This window comes from Balaenoptera musculus, chromosome 6 (genome assembly GCF_009873245.2).
Source record: "Balaenoptera musculus isolate JJ_BM4_2016_0621 chromosome 6, mBalMus1.pri.v3, whole genome shotgun sequence".
NCBI lineage: Eukaryota > Metazoa > Chordata > Mammalia > Artiodactyla > Balaenopteridae > Balaenoptera > Balaenoptera musculus.
Genome location: NC_045790.1, coordinates 2,295,873 through 2,317,877, shown reverse-complemented (window position 1 = coordinate 2,317,877; position 22,005 = coordinate 2,295,873). Strand labels below are relative to the sequence as shown.

General features: G+C 37.7%; 1 protein-coding gene across 10 annotated transcripts in view; it reads left to right on the top strand.

Annotated features, from left to right (window-relative positions):
• NEK1 (NIMA related kinase 1) overlaps positions 1-22,005 on the top strand; it is a 224,060-nt gene that overhangs the window by 164,037 nt on the left and 38,018 nt on the right. For all 10 annotated transcript variants that reach the window (XM_036855394.1, XM_036855395.1, XM_036855392.1 and 7 more), the window contains 2 exons: positions 950-1,102; positions 21,507-21,686. In XM_036855394.1, the coding sequence (XP_036711289.1) occupies positions 950-1,102; positions 21,507-21,686 (333 nt within the window). The remainder of the gene's footprint in view (positions 1-949; positions 1,103-21,506; positions 21,687-22,005) is intronic.

Here is a 22,005-nt window from a genome sequence, read left to right as displayed (position 1 = left end):
AAACAAATTTTCTTAGAAATACTTTTCTCTACTTTTAATCCATATGCACATTTATCTTAAGATTTTTTTTTCTATTCTCTTCAGTGAAATTTACAGAAGCAAAACATTAATTTATATTTTATCTATTTTTGTACTACCCCAAATTATTCTTAATTATCTTAGGTTTAAAATAATTTTTTTTCTCAAATAAAAATTTTACAGAAACATAATTTATGTTTTTTCCATTTTTATATTCCCTAAAACTAGAGTTTAATTCATAAGTGTTTTAAAAGGCAACTTTAGATATATTTATTATTAGTAGTATTAGTTGCTTTTGTTTTTTTCTATCATTTATTATTCATTCGCCGAAAGTCCTTTTTTTGGGTTTGGTTTTGTTTTTTTATGTTGATGACTATTTATTTTTTTTTATTTAATTTTTATTTTATATTGGAATATAGTTGATTTACAATGTTCTGTTAGTTTCAGGTGTACAGCAAAGTGAATCAGTTGTACATATACGTATATCCACTTTTTTAAAGATTCTTTTCCTATATGGGTCTTTACAGAGTATTGAGTAGAGTTCCCTGTGCTGTACAGTCGGCCCTTGTTGTTTATCTGTTTCATATATGGTAGTGTATATATGTTAATCCCAAACTACTAATTTATCCCTCCCCCCCACCAACCTTTCCCCTTTGGTAACCATAAGTTTGTTTTTGAAGTCTGTAAGTCTGTTTCTGTTTTGTAAATAAGTTCATTTGTACCATTGGTTTAGGTTCCACATCTAAGTGATATCATATGATATTTGTCTTTCTCTATCTGCCTTCACTTAGTTTGATAATCTGTAGGTCCATTTTTAAGCACCATCGTTATATTCTCTTTGTGATGTAACCTTTTTTTCCTGTGAAGCACTCAGTTGGAGAGAAGATCTTAAATCTGCCTTAAGAAATTTTTTTATATCTTTTTCTTCTAGAACATACAGTGGGAGAGGTTATTAAATTAGATCCTGGTGGATCTCCAAGAAAAGTCTGGGGAAGAAGTCCTACAGATTCTGTTCTAAAGATACTTGGAGAAGCTGAACTACAACTTCAGACAGAACTCTTGGAAAACACAACTATTAGAAGTGGTAAGCAGAGAAACTAGTTGTTTTTCTATACTACAAATAATATTAAAAATGGAATTGTATTTTTAAAGATGTGTCTATTTTAAATGAATTGTTTGTAATAGACTACCTTTTGTTATAATAATTTTCTAGTTAGCTGGAGAATGGTTGCATTTTCTGGGGAGTTGTCTCAAACGGTAGTCTTGAGTTTTGATCTGAAGTAACCTGGGTGGGATCTAAAAATAAAGGAAGAGGAAATGTATATGGGAGAGGGGGAGCCGGAAAAATAGAGCCGTCAGAATGCTGTTTCACGTGAAGAAAGATGGAGTAGCAGTGCGTTGAGATGAGTGGTGTATGTTTAATGGGGATTCAGGAGTCGAGTGGACTGAAGGACTGAAAGATCTTGTCGTAGGCACGGCAGGCGTTGTCCTAGGCCTGGGAGGATGCGTTGGTGTGAGGCAAGAGGAACGCGCTTGTGGTCCACGAGTGCGATGGGTCTCAGTGTTACAGCTGCGCCAAGAGGGGAGTGCTCCTGTTATCAAACAGGTGTTTTAGGAGTTCACAGCTTACTCAAACCAAGAGGGAGTCGAAGACGGATTTTCTTTTTTGGAAGTTGTGTCAAGGCTTGAATGTGTGTGTATGTCACTTTTCTGTGGGTTCATGCTCGCTCCCACCCTCTCTTTCTTTTTATCTGCCTCTCCTTAAAGCTTAGAGTGAAACTTATATCCAAAACTGACACAAGAATAACCTGGGAGGTGAAGCTACTCACATTATGTAAAAAGGAATTAGCCAGATGCTGACAATTAGCTACGGAAATGAACCTACATACTTATTACAGAAGTAGCAAAAGTAGGTTGTTCTTTCCTTATTAAGAGTGAACCTCCCAGCCGCTAATCATTATAGCATTTCTTTAATATTAAAGGGAAAAAAAACAATTTGAACAAAGTGTATAAAATCATTTGTTTGAAAAAAGGGCAAGTACATGAGTGTGTATATTTGTAATCAATTTGTTCACACTCTTGGGTCTGGAAGTTGTGCAGTTGATGCCAAATAACAATCACAACCAAAAATACAATACTAGTAACAAATTCCTACACCTCAGTCTGAGCCTGTTCTCAAATGCCCCAGGCGTTATTTAGAAAGAAGTGCCTCCAGGCTAAAGCATTTCAAAAATAATAAAAATTTCAGATTATTTGGTAGTCTAAAAGTCCTAAATATGTTCATTCCCATTAGAACTATTACATTTAAATTCAGATTCCTCTTATGTAAAATTTTTATTGCTTAAATAAATGTAATAATGGTCTATGATAAGAGTTAGGCAGTGTGAAAGCAGGACTCTCCTTCTCCATACAAATAGTCCACCTACATAGAATTGGAACTGAAATTTTTTTTGTGATTTGTCTTTTTAAAAATCATATTTACCAACTACTGAATACTTATTAGCTGTGCATACTATTATGTGTTTGGTGGTAAAGCTACAAAGAGTAAAAGATGGTCGTTGCTCTCAGAAGGCAGACACAAATGAAAACAAATAAAGGGTAATATTGCATGAAAAGGGCAAGATTAGAAGTACCCACAAAGTTAAGAGGTAGTGCAGAGGTGTTTATGTAATTGACTTTATCTGTGATAGTGGAAGGCTTCCAGGCGCTGTCATCTGCTGTTTTTAAAATTTTTCTTCTAACTACATTTAATTACAAGAATATGCTCTGTGCTGAGATTTTAAGACAAAGAAGTTACAGTTGTTGGCGTCACGGAGATCACATGTGGCAGAGTGTGTGGCAGAGGTGTCGCCTGTGAGACGGTGTGGGCCCACAGCCGAGGGGGCTCTGGGTTATCAGTACTGTCCCGTGTCATTGATGCTGCTAGGCTTTTTGGGTCAGGGAAAGCCACAGAGAGAGCAGGTGCTTTTGAGCTGGGCCAAAGATACAAAAGAGCCCACTGGGTAGTTAGGGGAGAGGACGAAATTCTAGGCAATTTGCAAAGACGCAAAGGTTTCGTTAACATGTGTGAGAGCATCTTCATGTCATGGAAAGAAAATTCTGGTTTCATCACTTGCCAGCAACCATGGGGCAAATTCCTCTGACTTTGACTTCCAGGTGCTCGGTGTGTAGAATGGAAACACTGTCATTTAGGACTGTTTTGTGGATTAAATGACAAACAGGATGGACTTGTGTGGTCTTTAGTCTTCCAATCCTTATGTCACTGTCTCTTTCATCATTTTGATTGTTGAAGCTCTTTTGTGATAGATTCCTTAGGAGGAGCCCATGTGAACAGTGCAGCCAAAGATTTTGCATGTTCATAAGTTTGTGTGAAGACTTTCTTCTTGAAGGTAGGTTTGGCTAAATATAAATCCTTGACTTACATTTCCTTTCCTTGAATGTCTTTAACGGATAACACTGTTGTATTGTGACTTAAGGCATAGCTGTCAGGAAGTCTGGTGACAATCTTACTTTCTTTTCCTTTTAAATGGCTTGGTCTTTTTGTTTGGATACTCAAAGGATATCTTTTTCCTTAAAATCCAATTTCTTAAAATATATTTTGTTGTTGGTTTTTTGTTTGTTTGTTTGTTTTTAGTACATGGTTGGTTTGTTTGTTTCTTTTCATAGACTTTTGTTTTAGAGTATTTTTGGGTTCACAGCAAAATTCAGCAGCAAGTACAGAGAGTTCCCATATACCCCCTTCTTCCACACATGCAGAGCCTCCCTAACCATCACTCCCCACCAAGAGTGGTGCATGTGTTACAGTCGATGAATCGACATTGACACATTATTACCACCCCAATCCATAGTGTACCTTAGGGGTTTAGTCTTGCTGTTGTACTTTCTGTGGAGTTTGACAAATATTTACTGACCTTTATCCACCATTTCAGTATCATACAGAATAGTTTCCTGCCCTAAAAAACCCCTGTGTTCTACCTGACTATCCCTTCCTTCTCCCAAACTCCTAGCAACCATTGATCATTATACTGTCTCCATAGTTCTGCCTTTTCCAGAATGTCCTATGGTTGGAATCACACAGTGTGTAGCCTTTTCAGACTGACTTCTATCACTTAGCAATATGCATTTAAATTTTCTCCATGCCTTTTCCTGGCTTGATAGCTCATTTCTTTTTAGTGCTGAATAATATTCCATTGTATAGATATACCACAGTTTGTCAATAAAGGTTATTTAATAGGTTGTTCACCTATTGAAGAATATCTTGGTTGCTTCCAGGTTTTGGCAATTATGATTAAAACTGCTGTAAACATCTGTGTTCAGGTTTCTGTGTAGACATAAGATTCCACCTCATCTGAGTATATGCCAAGGAGCCCAATTGTGATTGTATGGTGTAAGAGTATATTTAGTTGTGTAAGAAACCACCAAACTGTCTTCCAAAGTGGCTGTGCCATCTTGCGTTCCCACCCATGTGGACTGAGAGTTCCTGTTGCTCCACATTGTTCAGCAGTATTTGTTGTTGTCACTGCTGTGGGTTTTAGCCACCATAGTAGGTGTGCAGTGGTGTTACCTTGTTTTAATTTGCAGTTCCGTAACGGCATACGATGGGGAGCATCTTTTCATAGGCTTCATTGCCTTCTGTATCTTCTTTGGTGAGGTGTCTGTTCAGATCTTTGGCGCATTTTTTTTTAAATTTTATTTATTTATTTATTTATTTATTTATTTATTTATGGCTGTGCTGGGTCTTCGTTTCTGTGCAAGGGCTTTCTCTAGTTGCAGCAAGCGGGGGCCACTCTTCATCGCGGTGCGCGGGCCTCTCACTATCGCGGCCTCTCTTGTTGCGGAGCACAGGCTCCAGAGGCGCAGGCTCAGTAATTGTGGCTCACGGGCCTAGGTGCTCCACGGCATGTGGGATCTTCCCAGACCAGGGCTCGAACCCATGTCCCCTGCATTGGCAGGCAGATTCTCAACCACTGCGCCACCAGGGAAGCCCTGGCGCATTTTTTAATTGGGTTTGTTTTAGTTTTGGTTTGGTTTTTTTAATTCTTTTTGGTAACTATGTAAGGATGGATTTTTTTATATAAATTTATTTATGTACTTATTTATTTTTGACTGCGTTGGGTCTTTGTTGCTGCACGCAGGCTTTCTCTAATTGCAGCGAGTGGGGGCTGCTCTTCGTTGCAGTGGGTGGGCTTCTCATTGCGGTGGCTTCTCTTGTTGCGGAGCTCGGGCTCTAGGCATGTGGGCTTCAGTAGCTGTGGCTTGTGGGCTCCAGAGCGCAGGCTCAGCAGTTGTGGCGCGTGGGCTTAGTTACTCCGCGGCATGTGGGATCCTCCTGGACCAGGGCTCAAACCCGTGTCCCCTGCGCTGGCAGGGAAGTCCTGGGTTGTTTTCTTATTTTTGTTCTGAGAGTTTTTTGTGTGTTTTGGTTAACAGTCCTTTGTTTTTATTTCATTTGTAAATATGTTCTCCCAGTCTGTGGCTTGTCTTCTTATTCTTTTGACAGTGTCTTTCACAGAGCAAAAGTTTTTTAAGATAAATGAAATTAACTTATTAAATGTCTTTCATGGATTGTGCCTTTGGTATTGTATCTAAAAAGTCATTGCCAAACCCAAGGTCACCTGGATTTTCTCCTATGTTATCTTCCAGGAGTTTTATAGTTTTGAGTTTTACATTTAGGTCTGTAATCAATTGTGAGTTAATATTTGTGAAGAGTGTAAAGTTGTTTATTTGCCTGTGGATGTCCAGTTGTTCCAGCACCATTTGTGGCTAAGAAGACTGTCCTTTTTCCATTGAATTGCCTTTGCTCCTTTGTTAAATGTTAGTTGACTATATTTCTGGGCTCTCTGCTTGTTCCATTGATTTGTTTGCTGTTCTTTCATTAGTATCACACTATCTTGATTACTGTAGCTTTTAGTAAGTCTTGAAGTTGGGTAGTGTTATTTCTCCAGCTTTGTTTTTCTCCTTCAATGCTGTGTTGACTAATCTGGATCTTTGCATCTTTATGTAAACTTCAGAATCAGTTTGTCAATATCCACATAATAACTTGCTGGGATTTTAATTAGAATTGCATTGAATCCATATATCAAGTCGGGAAGAACTGACATCTTGACAGTGTTGAGTCTTCCTATCCATGAACATGGAATATCTCTTCATTTGCTTAGTTATTCTTTGATCTTTTTCATTAGAGTTTTGTAGTTTTCTTCATCATGGTATATTTTTTAATATGTAGTTTCCAGTCTTTTTTAGGAAAGTATTCTTGAATTATAGTTTTCTGAGTTCTTTGTTCTGTTCCTTAAGTGTACTTCAGGGACTTCTAGGTATATTTTGGATCTTTTTTGCTTATCACTTTCTCTTGAATCCTTTTTGTCAATTTTTTTCTTTAATTAAAATTTTTTTCTCCTATTTACCTTCCATATCTCTTAAGACATTGTGTGTTTTGCTTATATGATCTTGTTTTTTCTAGAATCTTTATTTTTCAGATTTTTTTCCTTCTTTTCTAATCTTTCCTGAGCTCTATCAACTGCCTCATTTCTGATTCTTTTCTCACTGTAATTGTATTATATTGTAATTTATATTTTTATGTTGTTCTCTTATATCTTCTACCATGTTCCTAGTTTTTCTATTTGATTTTTAAGTAGTAGGTTATAATTTTAATTTGTTTCATGGATTTTTATTATCTCTGGCCCACAGAGGACACTTGGCATTGTCTGGAGACTTTTTGGTTGTCACTGATAAGGTTACTGTAGGTATCTAGTGGGGAGAGGCCACACAGAGTGCATATTGTAACAAGTGTTCTCCCCAAACAAAGAATTATCTGACCCAATAGTGCCAAAGTTGGGAAACACATCTATGGGGACATTATTCTATTTCTTCTTCTTCTTTTTCTTTTTTAAATTAATTAATTAATTTGGTTGCACCGGCTCTTTGTTGCAGCAGGCCGGCTCCTTAGTTGTGGCTCCAGGCCTCCTTAGTTGCGGCATACAAGCTCTTAGTTGCGGCATGCATGTGGGATCTAGTTCCCTGACCAAGGATCGAACCCTGGCCCCCTGCATTGGGAGCACAGAGTCTTATCCACTGTGCCGCCGGAGAAGTCCCTCTATTCTACTTCTTATTCTTTTTTTTTTTTCTCCTGACAGTAACTTTGTATAGAATTTAACAATGATCCTTTTATGTTACTTATTTTCATGTGAAATTAGATTTGCTAAAATTTTAGGAAGGAAGAGTGGGTAAAAATAGCTTTTCTAACTTTATAACTTGAGCTTCCTCTTCTGTTATTTTTATGGCATGTTTAAAAACCATGGCCTCGTAGAGTCTGAGCTCTTCTGTCTTTGCTCCTTTCCCCCTCTTTTCTCTGTCCTTTGTTTCTGTTATCCCTGCACAGATCAATTTGGATTTTCTTTCCAGCAATTTCTCCTCAATGTGGGGCTTTGATCTCAAAGGGCGCTTCAGGTGGTTAGTTTCGAGAATTCTTAGGAGCAGACTGCCCCACCCTTTTTGACTTCTCCATTGGTCCTTCATTTTAAATGAAAATTGGAATGTGTAAAATCACTTCCTGTTTTGGCTACCCTCCTTATATTGGCCAGTCGTGCTTGCCTGTGAATACTTGCTGGCTTTTTGGGGTTCTCCTGATCTGGGGTCTGTCAGGTGCCCCATTGTTTCCCTCTGCTTTCTTTTGCACAGATGCTATTGCCACCTAAGTCTGGAGCTGACTGTGATTTGTCCCTTTTCACATGTGTTTTGGGGGCTATGAGGTCACCTAGATTTGCTTTAGATGTTATTTGTGGGCGTTTGGTTCTCTTGGTTTTGTCTGTTTTGTGGGGGGGTTCAGGGAAATTTAAAAAAATAAAACAAAAAACAAAAAAAACTATGTTCTTTGCTATCTTGCCAGAATTTCTCTATTTGGCTTTAAATATTTAATCCATGGATGGTGTTGCTCTAAAAATTTTTGTTCAATTTGACTATTCTTCCCTTCTTAACATGTAACACCTATAACTCTCTACCCAAGAAAATAATTCATGAGGGAAGTTTGCCTATAATTTTCCTTTTTTGTAAAGTGCTTATGGTGGTTTGGAATTAAGGTTTGCCTGACTTATGAAACAAGGTGGGAAATGTCGACTGAAAAAAAAATGCACAACCTAAAAGTTGAGAATTATGTTTTATTTGGTGAACCAAACTGAGGACTTAAACCCAGGACACAGCATCTCAGGCAGCTCTGAGGGGCTGCTCCAAAGAGGTAATAGAGGAGCTAGGATATATAGGGGTTTTTGGAACAAACACTAGGTAGTCAGAACTTCAAAAGATTGCTGTTAATTCGAGAAAACCAGACATCTCAAGTTAAGGAATTCAGCACTCTTCTATGTATGGGAAGATGCAAGAGTCTGGGCTCACTGAAATAATTATTTTTGATATTTACCTTTCGATATGCACCTCAGCTGTGCGGGGCCGGAATCCTGTGTTTTCTCATCCTGAGTCCCCTCAGGGTGCACCATTGGGGAGGGGGGCGGAGGGGGATGGGGAGTGGCTGCAGCAGTGACTGTTTGATGGGGGGGCATCCTGTTTCTATCCTGAGTCCCCTCAGGGCTCACCTTTGGGGCAGCTGTAATGTGATGGCTTACTTTGTTTATCGATATGGCAGGCAGCATTTATTATTGACAGAAACATTCCCATTTTGACTATATTCTGGAATACTTTGTGAAAGATTAGTATTATTTTTTCCTTAAGTATTTGGAAGAATTCACCTGTGAAGCCATCTGGACTTGGTGTTTTCTCTGTGGGAAGATTTAAATCATAAATTTAATTTATGTTGTGATTTCTTTTGTGTCAGTGGACCATTTGCAAGTATTTTGCATTTAATTTCCTAACATTTTGGGGTTTCTCTAGTTATCTTTCTGTTGTTGCTTTGTACCCTGTGTTGTGGTTATAGAACATCATAGTGTACATGATTTCAGTCCTTTGACATGTTTGGTGCTTGCCTTCTTGCCCAACTTATGGTCTCTTTTGTAAATGTTTCATATGCATTTGAAAGGAATATGTATTTCACAGTTACTGTATTTATGTATGTATTGGGTTGGCCAAAAATTGCCTTCGGTTTTTACATAAAAATAAAAGACACATTTTTCATTTTCGCCAAGAGTTTTATTGAACAACCTATTCACCCTTTTGTTCCACTACCTTCTGCCGTTTTCCAGGCAACTTCATAATTCCATGTTCCCAAAACTTTTTATCTTTTTGGGCAAAGGACTGTTCCAGGTGCCTTTTACAGTTTTCCAGGGAATTGAAATTTTTTTCATTATGAGAATTCTGTAAAGACCGAAATAAATGTAAATCCAAAGGTGCAATGCCTGGTGAATACGGCGCATGAATGAGAATTTCCCAACCAAGCTGTAACAGTTTTTACCTGGTCATCAAAGAAACATGCGGTCTTGCATTATCCTGATGGAAGATTATACGTTTTCTGTTGATTAATTCTGGGCGCTTTTTGTCGAGTGCTGCTTTCAGTTGGTCTAATTGGGGGCAGTACTTGTTGGAATTAATCGTTTGGTTTTCCGGAAGGATCTCAGAATAGAGGACTCCCTTCCAATCCCACCGTATACGCAACATCACCTTCTTTGGATGAAGACCTGCCTTTGGTGTGGTTGGTGGTGGTTCATTTCACTTGCCCCACGATCTATTCTGTTCCACATTGTTGTACAGTATCCACTTGTCATTGCCCGTCACAATTTGTTTTAAAAACGGAACATTTTCGTTACGTTTAAGTAGAGAATCGCATGCGGAAATATGGTCAAGAAGGGTTTTTTTAGCTTAACTTACATGGAACCCAAACATTGAAGCAGTTCACATAACCAAGCTGGTGCAAATGATTTTCAGTGCTTGATTTGGATATTTTGAGTATGTCTGCTATCTCCTGCGTGGTATAACGTTGATTGTTCTCAATTAATGTCTCAATTTGATCGCTATCAACTTCAACTGGTCTACCCGACCGTGGAGCATTGTCCAGCGAGAAATCTCCAGCACGAAACTTCGCAAACCACTTTTGACACGTTCGATCAGTCTCAGCACCTTCTCCATACACTGCACAAAACTTTTTGTGTGTTTCAGTTGTGTTTTTACCTTTCTTGAAATAATAAAGCATAATATGCTGAAAATGTTGCTTTTTTTCTTCCATCTTCAATATTAAAATGGCTACACAAAAATTCACCAATTTTGTTAAGTCTTTTTATTTTTTATTTTTTTATTTTATTTATTTATTTTTTTGCTTGAGTAATGCTTGTGGAGTTGAATTTTTTTAAACATCTTTATTGGAGTGTAATTGCTTCACAGTGTTGTGTTAGTTTCTGCTGTATAACAAAGTGAATCAGCTATATGCATACGTATATCCCCATATCCCCTCCCTCTTGCGTCTCCCTCCCACCCTCCCTATCCCACCCCTCTAGGTGGACACAAAGCACTGAGCTGATCTCCCTGTGCTGTGTGGCTGCTTCCCACTAGCTATATATTTTACATTTGGTAGTGTGTATATGTCAGTGCTACTCTCTCACTTTGTCCCAGCTTACCCTTCCCCCTCCCCATGTCCTCAAGTCCATTCTCTACATCTGCATCTTTATTCCTGTCCTGCCCCTAGGTTCTTTGGGGTTTTTTTTAGATTGCATATGTATGTGTTAGCATACGGTATTTGTTTTTCTCTTTCTGACTTACTTCACTCTGTATGACAGACTTTAGGTCCATCCACCTCACTACAAATAACTCAATTTTGTTTCTTTGTATGGCTGAGTAATATTCCATTGTATACATGTGCCACATCTTCTTTATCCATTCATCTGTCAATGTAGGTCTTTTTTTTAAATGCACGCTGATATGGTAGCTGTCACATGCAATCTAACAAAATTGTTTCAAATGAAGTTAAAGACAACTAAGTGCTACTAGAGCCATCTTACGGGAAAAAAAATGAACGAACCTTTTGGCCCACCCAATATATTCTGTGTTGTTTAATCATGATGTTCAAATCTCCTGTATTTTTAACTGATTACTTGTCTGCTTGTTGTATCAGGTACTGAGTGAAGAGCATTAATATCTCCAAGTGTATGTATGGATTTTTACATTTTTTCCTTTTAAGTCTATCAGTTTTTGATATTTATGCTTTGAAGCTAAGTTATTTAGTGCATAGCAACTTAAGTTGTTGCCTTAAAGTGTTTAGATCATTGCACTGGTCACTTTGTGCATCTTTCTGCTGCACTGACCCTTTATTGTTATGACATGTCCACTTTTATCTCTAGTAACATTACTTCCTTTAAAGGCTGCTTTATGCCCTATTACAGAGCTACACCAGCAAGCATTCTTTTGGTTAATGTTTCCTTAGTATATCTTTTTCTGTAGCCTTTTCTTTCATTTTCTCTGACTCCTTATGTTTAAGTGTGTCTCTTGTCTGAAATCCAGCCCCACAGTCTTTGTCTTTTTTTCAGAGAGTTTAATTTATTTACATATAATGTAATTACTGATTTGCTTTGATTTAGCCTATGTATATGTTTGTCCCTATATGTTCTTTATTTGTCCCATCTGTTCTTTGTTTCTTTATTGGTTTTTTCCTTTCATTATTTTCATTCCTCCTTTTGGATTAATCAAACATTTCATTTTTATCGTCTATTTGGTTTTTTTTGTTTGTTTTGTTTTTTTATAAATTTATTTATTTATTTATTTTTGGCTGTGTCGGGTCTTCGTTGCTGCGTGTGGGCTTTCTCTAGTTGCGGCAAGCGGGGGCTACTCTTTGTTGCGGTGCATTGGCTTCTCATTGCGGTGGCTTCTCTTGTTGCAGAGCACAGGCTCTAGGCATGCGGGCTTCAGTAGTTGCGTCGCGTGGGCTCAGTAGTTGTGGCTCGTGGGCTCTAGAGCGCAGGCTCAGTATTTATGGCGCACGGGCTTAGTTGCTCCGCGGCATGAGGGATCTTCCCAGACCAGGGCTTGAACCCATGTCCCCTGCATTGGCAGGCAGATCCTTAACCACTGCACCACCAGGGAAGTCCTTCTATTTGTTTTTAATTGTACATTTTTCATTTGCCCTTTGTCATGGTCCTAAAGATTACAGTTTGCATCCTTGCTTAATTCTACCATAATGCTCATTTATATATATCTAAATTTAGTATTTATATCCCTTCTCAAACCATGCACAGTCCTTTTACCAATATTATTCTATTTATTCCCCTCTAAACCCTTTATGCCACTATGATTATATATTTTATTTTTATATCTTATACAGCTCATAAGGCATCATCATTATTACTGTTGTTATTATGCTAAACAATCAATTTTTTTTTACATTTACCCATATTTTATTCTTTACAATGCTCTTTATTCTTTCCTGAAGTCACAGACTTCCATTTGATATCTTTTTCTTTTAGTGTAAAGAACTTCCTTTAGTATTTCCTGTAGTGCAGATCTGCTCTTCGTAAATTCTGTCAGCTTTTGTTTGTCTGAAAAGATTTTATTTCACCTCCAGTTTTAAGGCGTATTATCACTGGGTATTAAACTCTAGCTAGATGGAGGCGGGGGGTTAGTTTGTTTTTGCTTTATTTCATTTTGTTTTTTGCACTTTAAAGGTGTCGTTACATTTTCTTCCGGTATCCATAATGAGGTCAGTTTTATGTCTTATTTTTGTTTGTTTGAAAGCAATATATGTTTCTCTCTTAGCTGATCTAGTAGTTTCTCTTTGATTTTCAGCAGTTTTACCAGGATATGCCTAGGTAGAGTTTCCTGTGCTTTTAACGTGCTTTGGGCTTTCTCAGCTTCCTAAACCTGGAGGTTGGTATCTTTTTTGAGTTTGGGGAAAATTATGTGCGTAGGTTCTCCTGTATTGCTTCTGCCCATTTGCTCTTCCTCATTCTGGACTCCAGTTACATATATTCGACCGTTTGAGTTTGTCACATATGTCTTCTGTGCTCTGTTCTGCTTTTTTACATTTTCTCCTTTTTGCTTCAGTCTGTTTAAATCTGTTGAGCCCTTTAGCATTTCACTGATTCTGTCTTCTGCTCTCTCTAACCTGTTAAACAAATCCAGTGGGTTCCTAATATGATACTGTGTTTTTCAGTTCTAGGATGTCCATTTCATATTTTTTATAGATTACAGTTTTCTGTTGAAAGTATTCATGGATTTGTCCATTTGGCCCATCTCTATTTTCTTGACCATATTAATCACTTATTTTAAGGTCCCTTCTTGATAAATCTCATAACTGAGTCATCTAGATCTGTTGTTAGCTAGATCTGTTCTATTTCTGTTGTCTCTTTTTCTTGGTTTTCAGTCATTTTTTCCTGTTTCTTTGTTATAAACCATGCTTTATAACATAGAGCAGTGAACTTTTTCTATAAATTGTTAGATTGTAAATATTCTAGGCTTTGTGAGCCCATATATACATATTCTTCTTGTTTTAAAAATTTTCTACAGCCCTTAAAAATGTAAACGTTTTTCATAACTTGTAGGCTATACAAAACCACAGTGCAGGTTAGAATTTTTGTACCTGAGTTTTACAGTATTTGATTGGATGCCAGACATTGTGGATGAAAAATTTAATAGCCTCTGGGTAATGTTATCTTTCTTCAAAGAAGGTTAAGTTTTCTTCTTAAAACTAAATAATGCCAGCAGATGACCTTGATACTGTTGAAGTTAGTTGTGGCCTGTTTGTTTCCAAGCGGTAGCCCTTGTTCCTACGCCTTGATCTGTCTGAGACCTCCTCTCAGTGCTGATGATGTTTGTTCACCATGCCCTCCGCATTCCTGGGACCTGACCTCTACTCTCCCTCCCAGCACCATCCAGCTGCTCATCTTTGCCCAGCACGTCACCCTCCTGGCTGCTGATTTATGCTAGCTTTCCCAGAGTGTTGCTTGTGAATGAATGCATAGTTTAGGAGTTAGCCGAAAATAGAGGGGATTTTTTTTGTTGTGCTGAGGGGAACTTTTTGGTGATTTTTTCCTTGCAGTCTGGGTCACTTTGTAGCTGCAGGCTTATTAGCCCAGTAAGACTTGCCTCCTGCCTGTGCTGGACTTACGAAGTGCCCGCAGGGAAGCTGGGATGGAGTGGAGCTCATCCTAGTGTTTGCTGCTCTCCGTCGTGGCCCAGTGCGCCCTGCCTGCATCACTTACTCTCCAGTGCTTCCAAACAGCTTTTTTAATATTTTTTGTTGTTGTTCATCATTGATATTTATTTTCAGTGGGCAATTAATCCAATATGAGTTACATTGTCATGGCCAGGAAAACAAGTCCCTACATTTTTTTAAACTAACTTTTTCTTCCCTTGACTATAATAGTATATTTTCATTGTAAAACATTAGAAAATACCAAAAACTGTGCTGTAGAAAATTGAAATTACCTAGAACCTTGCTACCTAGAGATTATGTTCCTGTTAATCACATAAATTTTGTTTTTATTTAAAAGTCTAGTTCTCTTGTTATAAAAGTTATCTGTACACATAATTAAAAATGCCAAGTAGCTCTGGAAGTCTTTTACGAAAAACTGCAGTTCCTAGACATCACTCGTCACCTTATTTTCTGCTTCCCAAAGTCAGCCACTTTCAGTTCTTTTAACTATTTGTTTTCTTATTTATCAACATAATTATAAATCATATACCTATACTATTACTTCTTGATTTTTAAAAGTGTTTATTATTATTATTATTATTATTTTAGTTTTAGACATTATCTATGGACTTCCTACTTTGGAAGATAAGAATTTAGCTGCCTTTCCTCCATCTGTTTTTTTTTCCCCTGATCTCACCATATACAGCTGTACTTCCTATCCCCAGATCCTCCAAATGTACTTGTAATTTTGGTGAAATCATCGTACAGTGTTGGTATTACTTTGACCATGTATATTCTAATCAAAGCTGCGGTAATTGTACCATGACTACTTTTCTTTCTTGCACAATATTTTGTTTTCCCTTTAGTGAATAATTGCATTGTTTTTCACAAACTTATTTCTAGTTTGTTGCCAGACTCTTCCCTAGATATGTTTATCTGTTCTCAGATCATCCAGATACATTAGGTAGTATATGGGTCTAATCTTGGAACCATTTCTTCGGAATCCCCTCTGACCGGCTCCAAACCAGACGAGTTTTTCCTGTGACCTGCTGGAGAGATGCCATCTTGGCCTCTCCCCTAACCTGTCCTGACGTTAGATCTCTTATTGTCCTGATGTTAGATCTGTCCTGATGTTAGATCTCTTATTGTCCTGATGTTAGATCTGTCCTGATGTTAGATCTCTTATTGTCTGGAGTCCATGGCTTCTTTTTTCTTGATATATTCCCCCATTTTACTGGCATCTGTGGGACATGGTGTGTGTGTGTGTGTGTGTGTCAGAAATCGCTGCTGTCCTGCGGTGTCCAATCCTCCCTCCTTCCTTTTTAGTGCTAGCGTCTCCCCATGCCCCCATGCCCACTTTGGATTGGGTTGGCGCATGGCTGCCTAGGCAGAGACATCATTTCCCAGCTTCCTTTTGCAACTGGGTGTGGCCGTGGGAATAGGTTGCATCCAGAGTGAAATAGCCATTCATATGGCTTTTAATTCTTTTTCCAGCTTTATTGAGTTATGATTGACAAATTTTAAAAATTATATATGTTTAAGGTTTACAACATGGTGTTTTGTCATAAGTATACCTCGTGTATCACCACGATCAAGCCAATGAACATGCCCGTCACCTCACATAGTTAGCATTTTGTGTGTGTGATGCGAACACTTGAGATTTACTTTCTTACCAAATTTCAAGTGTACAGTACAATATTGGCAACTGTAATTAACCATGCTGTGTATTCGATCTCTAGAAGTTTATGCATCTTATGACTGAAGGTTTGTACCCTTTGCCAACATCTCTGCATTTTTCCCACCTCCCAGCCCCTGGCAACCACCATTCTACTGTCTGTTTCTGAGTTTGACTTTTTTAGATTCCAGTTATACGTAATATCATGCAGTGTTTGTCTTTTTGTGTCTGACTTATTTCACTTAGAATAGTATCTTCCAAGGATTTCCTTCATGCTTAAGGCTGAGTAATATTCCACTGTGTATATATATACCACATTTTCTTTATTCATTCATTGACACTTAGGTTGTTTCCATGTCTTGGCTACTGTGAATAATGCTGCAGTGAACATAGGAGTACAGATACCTCGTCAAGGTACTGATTTAATTTCCTTTGGATAAATACTCAGAAGTGGAATTGCTGGATCATATGGTAGTTCTATTTTTAGTTTTTTGAGGAACCTCAGTACTGTTCTCCATAGTGGCTGCACCAATTTACATTCCCACTAACAGTGCACAAGGGTTTCCTTTTCTCCACATTCTCATCAGTATTTGTCATCTCTTCTCTTTTTGATAATAGCTGTATTAACAAGAGTGAGATGATCTCTCACTGTGGTTTTGATTTGCATTTCCCTGATTATTAGTGATGTTGAGCCACCTTTTCATATATCTGTTAGCCATTTATATGTCTTCTTTTGAGAAATGTCTGTTGAGTTCCTTTGCCGATTTTTAAATTGCTGTCATTAATAATGGCAAAAAAAATTTAATATGTCCATCTTTTTGCTGTTGAGTTGTTTGAGTTACTTAAATATTTTAGATGTTAACCTGTTATCAGATATATAATTTGCAAATATTTTCTCCCATTCCGTAGGTTACCTCTTTATTTTGTTGATTTTTTCCTTTGCTGTGCACAAGCTTTTACTCATGTAGACCCACCGTTTTGTTTTGTTTTTGTTTGTGCTTTGGTGTCATATCCAAAAATTTCTTACTAAGATGCATATGCTCTTTTCTGAAGTGCCTATTCAAGTGTCTTGCCTATGTTTCCATTATGTTGGTTTCCCTTTGGTTTTTAGGAGTTCTTTGTATATTCTGGATAGAAGCCTTTTGTTAGTTACATGTGTTGTAAATATATTTTGTCTTTTAGTGGCTTGTCCATTTAAACTTGTCCTTAAAAATGCCAACTGTGAAGAAGAGGACTGAATAAATTGGACTATAATAAAATTAACAACTTCTCTTCAAAAAATGCCATTTAGTAGAATGTTGAATAGAAGGGTCATGTTCTTGATTCAAGGGAGTAAAATGTATCATGTTAACTCAAGTCTTTTTTGAAAATACCCATTTTCAGATTAAGGAATTCCCTTCTAGTCTTATTTTATAAAGAGTCATTAAATTTTATCTCACCCTTTTTCTGACTTAATTAAGATGATTGTATGATTTTTCTCCTTGATTATATTAATGTAACAAATAACATTGATTGATTTTCAAATATTAAGCAGGCCTTGTCAATATTATCACTTTTTTTTTCATTGTTACCAATCTTACAAGTTAAGATTCCATTTGTGATTTTCTGATTGTGAGTGAATTTCATCATATCACAGTCTTTTGGCCATTTTGATTTGCTTCTCGGTAAATTGTGTGTATATTCTTTGCCTTTTTTATATTACATTTCCAGTTTTTTTTCTTATGAATTTTTAATCTGGTATAAATAACCTTTATCTAGTATATCATCACAGTTTCTTTCCACCCTCTGCTGTTTCACTTATTTTTATGCTATTTTTGGCCGTACAGAGTTTTTTTTTTTCTTTTTTTAAAATTTTCATGCAAGTATATCTTTTATTTATATCTTCTGAACTTCCTTTATTGGGTGAAAAATTTGGCAAATCTTTGGATTAGATAGATAGATAACAGACATGTGTACACATGTGCATGCATACATGTATATAATCTTTAACCTAGCTGGAATTCTAAAATATTTTCCTTGGTTGTTTTTATTTTATTTTTTTTATAGTAGTATTTTTTTAATTAATTAAGTTATTTATTTATTTATTTTTGGCTGCGTTGGGTCTTTGTTGCTGTGCGCAGGCTTTCTCTAGCTGTGGCGAGCAGGGGCTACTGTTCATTGCAGTGTGTGGGCTTCTCATTGTGGTGGCTTCTCTTGTCGTGGAGCGTGGGCTCTAGGCACATGGGCTTCAGTAGTTGTAGCACGTGGGCTCAGTAGATGTGGCTTACAGGCTCTAGAGCCCAGACTCAGTAGTTGTGGTGCACGGGCTTAGTTGTGCTCTGCAGCATGTGGGATCTTCCCGGACCAGGGCTCGAACCTGTGTCCCCTGCATTGGCAGGTGGACTCTTAACCACTGCACCACCAGGGAAGTCCCGTCCTTGGTTGTTTTTAGACAATTATTATTTCAAAGGAATTTTAAGTTCACTTTATCTAATTGAGTATTATGATTAGAATTGTATTAAATTTGTATATTGATTTTTGGCATTTTTTTTTCTTTAAATTTTTGGCTGCACCCCGCGGCATGTGGGATCTTAGTTCCCCGACCAGGGATCGAACCTTCACTGCCTGTATTGGAAGGCGAAGTCTTAACCACTGGACCACCAGGGAAGTCCCCATGATTTTTGGAATTTTTTTTATTTCGAGAATTTAAGTATGTCTTTCTTTTTGCACCGGTCTTGTTCTGTGTTTTTCAGTAACATTTTGTTTTGTTCATTTAAGTTCTAAAAGCTTTTTTGGTAAATTTATTTTTATACAATGGGTATATTTTTGTCTTTATTATAATATAGATGATGTATTTTTTCCATTTCCCTAGGTTGTTATTTCTAGTTAAAATAAAGCTATTCTTTCTATTACCCAGCTATGTAAAAATTTTATAGCCAGACTCCTTACTGAATTATTTCATTAAATCTATTAAGTTTTTTTCTTTGACATCGTAAATCTTATAAATGTGCAGATTATCTCATCAGTAATAAGAAATAGGTTTTTTTGTCTAGTATTTATTTGATTATTCCCTTTCCTTCTCACTGCATTTGTTAGACCCTCCAGAGCAATCTTCAGTAATCATAGTGCTGTCTGGCATCCTTGTTCCTGGTTTTAATAGACATTATTTTATAGCAGAACACTTAGACTGAATGAGCAGAGCACAGATGTGACCTCTGCCACTGTCACATTGTTGATGAGGCTTGGTGAAGGGAAGATGTTCCAGAACCTGGGCAGCACTGTAGTTTTGTTCTCATGGGCCAGGAAGAAGTAAGAGGTAAAGCAGCTCACAAGCACGTGTGCGCAGCTGTGTTTCCTAAGGAGTTAACTGAACCGGGCAGTGCCTGCTAGCCCAGTGTTACAGAAGGACGTGGGCAACACCAAGGCCCCACCTGACTTCAGTGATGATGAATTGAAGTTGGGACCAGGGAGCAAGGCTCTGTGTTCTTCTCCAACTGTTCCAGCCACATGTGTTCAGACATGGCAGGCAGAAGATGGAAATGATGTGGAGTTGGGGTTTTGCCGTGAATACCGTGAGTTGAGGACGTATGGAAGAGAATGTTTTTAATGATGGGCTGTAGATGGATTTTAATGGGGACGATGGGGAGAGAAACCATGGTAGGATCAGTGCATTTTAGGTCCCGGTCGGGTAACATTCTTTAGAGTTGGGGTAGTAGAGGGAGGTGAGTGGAAACACAGGATGTTGGGAATTAGAAGGTGGGGTATTTAACAGTGAACTTTTTGAGGAGCTGTACTGAATGACAGGATCTCCGAGATGTGAGCATTGGAGTGACTGAGGGAGGGGGAAGAAAACGTCATGGAGATGTACTGACCAGCCCAGATAGATACAGGAAGGCTTACTGGTGTAGCCAGAAGTCCAGCAGATTAGCTAAGACAGAATGGGTGTTAGGGGAGCTCCCAGTAGTGAGCTGGAAAGGAGCTTCTCCAAGGAATGGACGGGACTGACCTGGGCATCTTCCAGGTAACTGCAGTCAGCTGTTCTGAGCTGAATCCAACCTCTCCTGGTGTCAGTTTAAAGTATGGGAAGTCTCTGAGCAATTACCAGAAACACACAAAAACGGTTAGTTCATAATTTTAAAAATATCATTTTGACATAAATATATCATTCTGACATTTATATATATATGTAAAAGTTTCATCTAAAGGAAAAGGCAAGTAAGCCACCTTAGAAATGTATGTTAGCCACCTTAGAAATTTATTTTTGTTTGTTTATTTTTTTTACCACTTGGTTTTTTTAGCTTTATTGACTGTTACCAAGTTTCAGTCTGTTTCAAATAATTAAATACTGCAACTGGGACATTAAAAATACAAACCGGGCTTCCCTGGTGGTGCAGTGGTTGAGAATCCGCCTGCCAATGCAGGGGACACGGGTTCGAGCCCTGGTCTGGGAAGATCCCACATGCCGCGGAGCAGCTGGGCCCGTGAGCCACAACTACTGAGCCTGCGCGTCTGGAGCCTGTGCTCCACAACAAGAGAGGCCGCGACAGTGAGAGGCCCGTGCACTGCGATGAAGAGTGGCCCCCGCTCGCCGCAACTAGAGAAAGCCCTCGCACAGAAACGAAGACCCAACACAGCCATAAATAATAAATAAATTAATTACTTAAAAAAAAAAAAATACAAACCAACATGTCAAAATAATCGTATTCTGAATGTTATGTATAATATTATACATTTTATATTACATAAAGGGTTTTATACATAAAGGTAAGATTTGATTTATGATTATTGAAAATTCAAAAATATATTTGAACAAAACATTCCTGTGCATACATACACAGTAACTCAACTGGGATAATCAAAACCATACATGAGTGTGGTTATTAAAAAATAAAATTACATTCATACAACAATGGTAGAAATTGAAATCTCTTTTTATTAATTTGAGAGTATTATTACAAAATCACACACATATGAATGGTGTAACCTAATTCTGTATATTTAAGAATCTTTATGCTTGACACTGAAATATGTCTCTATCCCATGGGAAATTTTTGATTTTAAATTTTTTGATTTTAAGGGATTTTTATAATTCATAATCATTAAAATGTCTCTCCATGGGCATAATGCAGACCCAATCCCAGCAAATAGAAAAGTCATGCGGGTCAGCCATATCACACGTGTATTTCACCACAGTTTTGGAAAACTACCCTATTCAGTTGTACAGTTTGGTCATGCTTCACAGTCACGCTTGTCATCAGTGATTACAGGTGAGGCACAGAGCTTAGAGGGGAACGTAGATTGCTGTAGAGAACTGGGTACTAGAGCAGCGGTATCACTGGGTGCTCATGTGGAGAACACCACCCAGACACGCTAAATTAGCTATTAAACTAGGTGTCAGACCTTCAAAAAGGTTAGGACACTGATGTGTACTAACTTGCTTTAATGCTGAAATGTCTAAGTCCAGAATACTTGTCAAGTGAGTTTTAGTACTATCTCACTTTTAAATTTAATGAGAGCTGTGATTTTAAGTAAAGGCAAACATTTTTCTAACTAATCTGAAAAGCCTGAAAAACAATGTCTTTATAACAAAAATGCCTTTCCAATTTGAATTAAGTGTGGCTATCATGTGCCTTAATCGTTTATTCATTTCTAGTACATTACAGAACTTACCCAGTAATTACCTGCTGTAATAATGAACTTTGTTCTAAGTGCTGTTACAGATAAAATTCAAGTCACTTTGAGAACGTAGCATGAATTTTCATCTTTTTGTTGTTTCAGAGATTTCTCCTCAAGGGGAGGAGTGCAAACCCTTAATTACTGGAGAAGAAAAAATAAAATGTATTTCACCTGAAATCTCACTGCCATCAGCTACTGTTGATTCTTCTGCTGAGACAAACAGTCCAAACTTTAGTGAGCCATCTCCACAGACGGCATTGAAACCAGAAGGAAATTTGGATGGTATGTTTTAATGGGGCAAAATGAGATTGATTTGATTTAGTAACACTTTAATGTCTTCTTTATAAATGGATCTTCAAAATATGTATATATGTTTGGGTGATTCATCTCAAATTAAGTTCACTCTTTTTTCTAGTAACTGGTCTTTTTTTTTTTTTTATCGCCACATAGCAAAACACCCCAAAACCTAGTGTTAAAAGAACAGCCATTTTACTCTGTCTCCTGATTTTGTGTGTTGGGAATTGAGTCAAGACCTGGCTCAGCCATGTGCTTTTCTAATCCGTGTGCTCTTGTCTCTGTGATTATCTGGTCTCATGGGTCC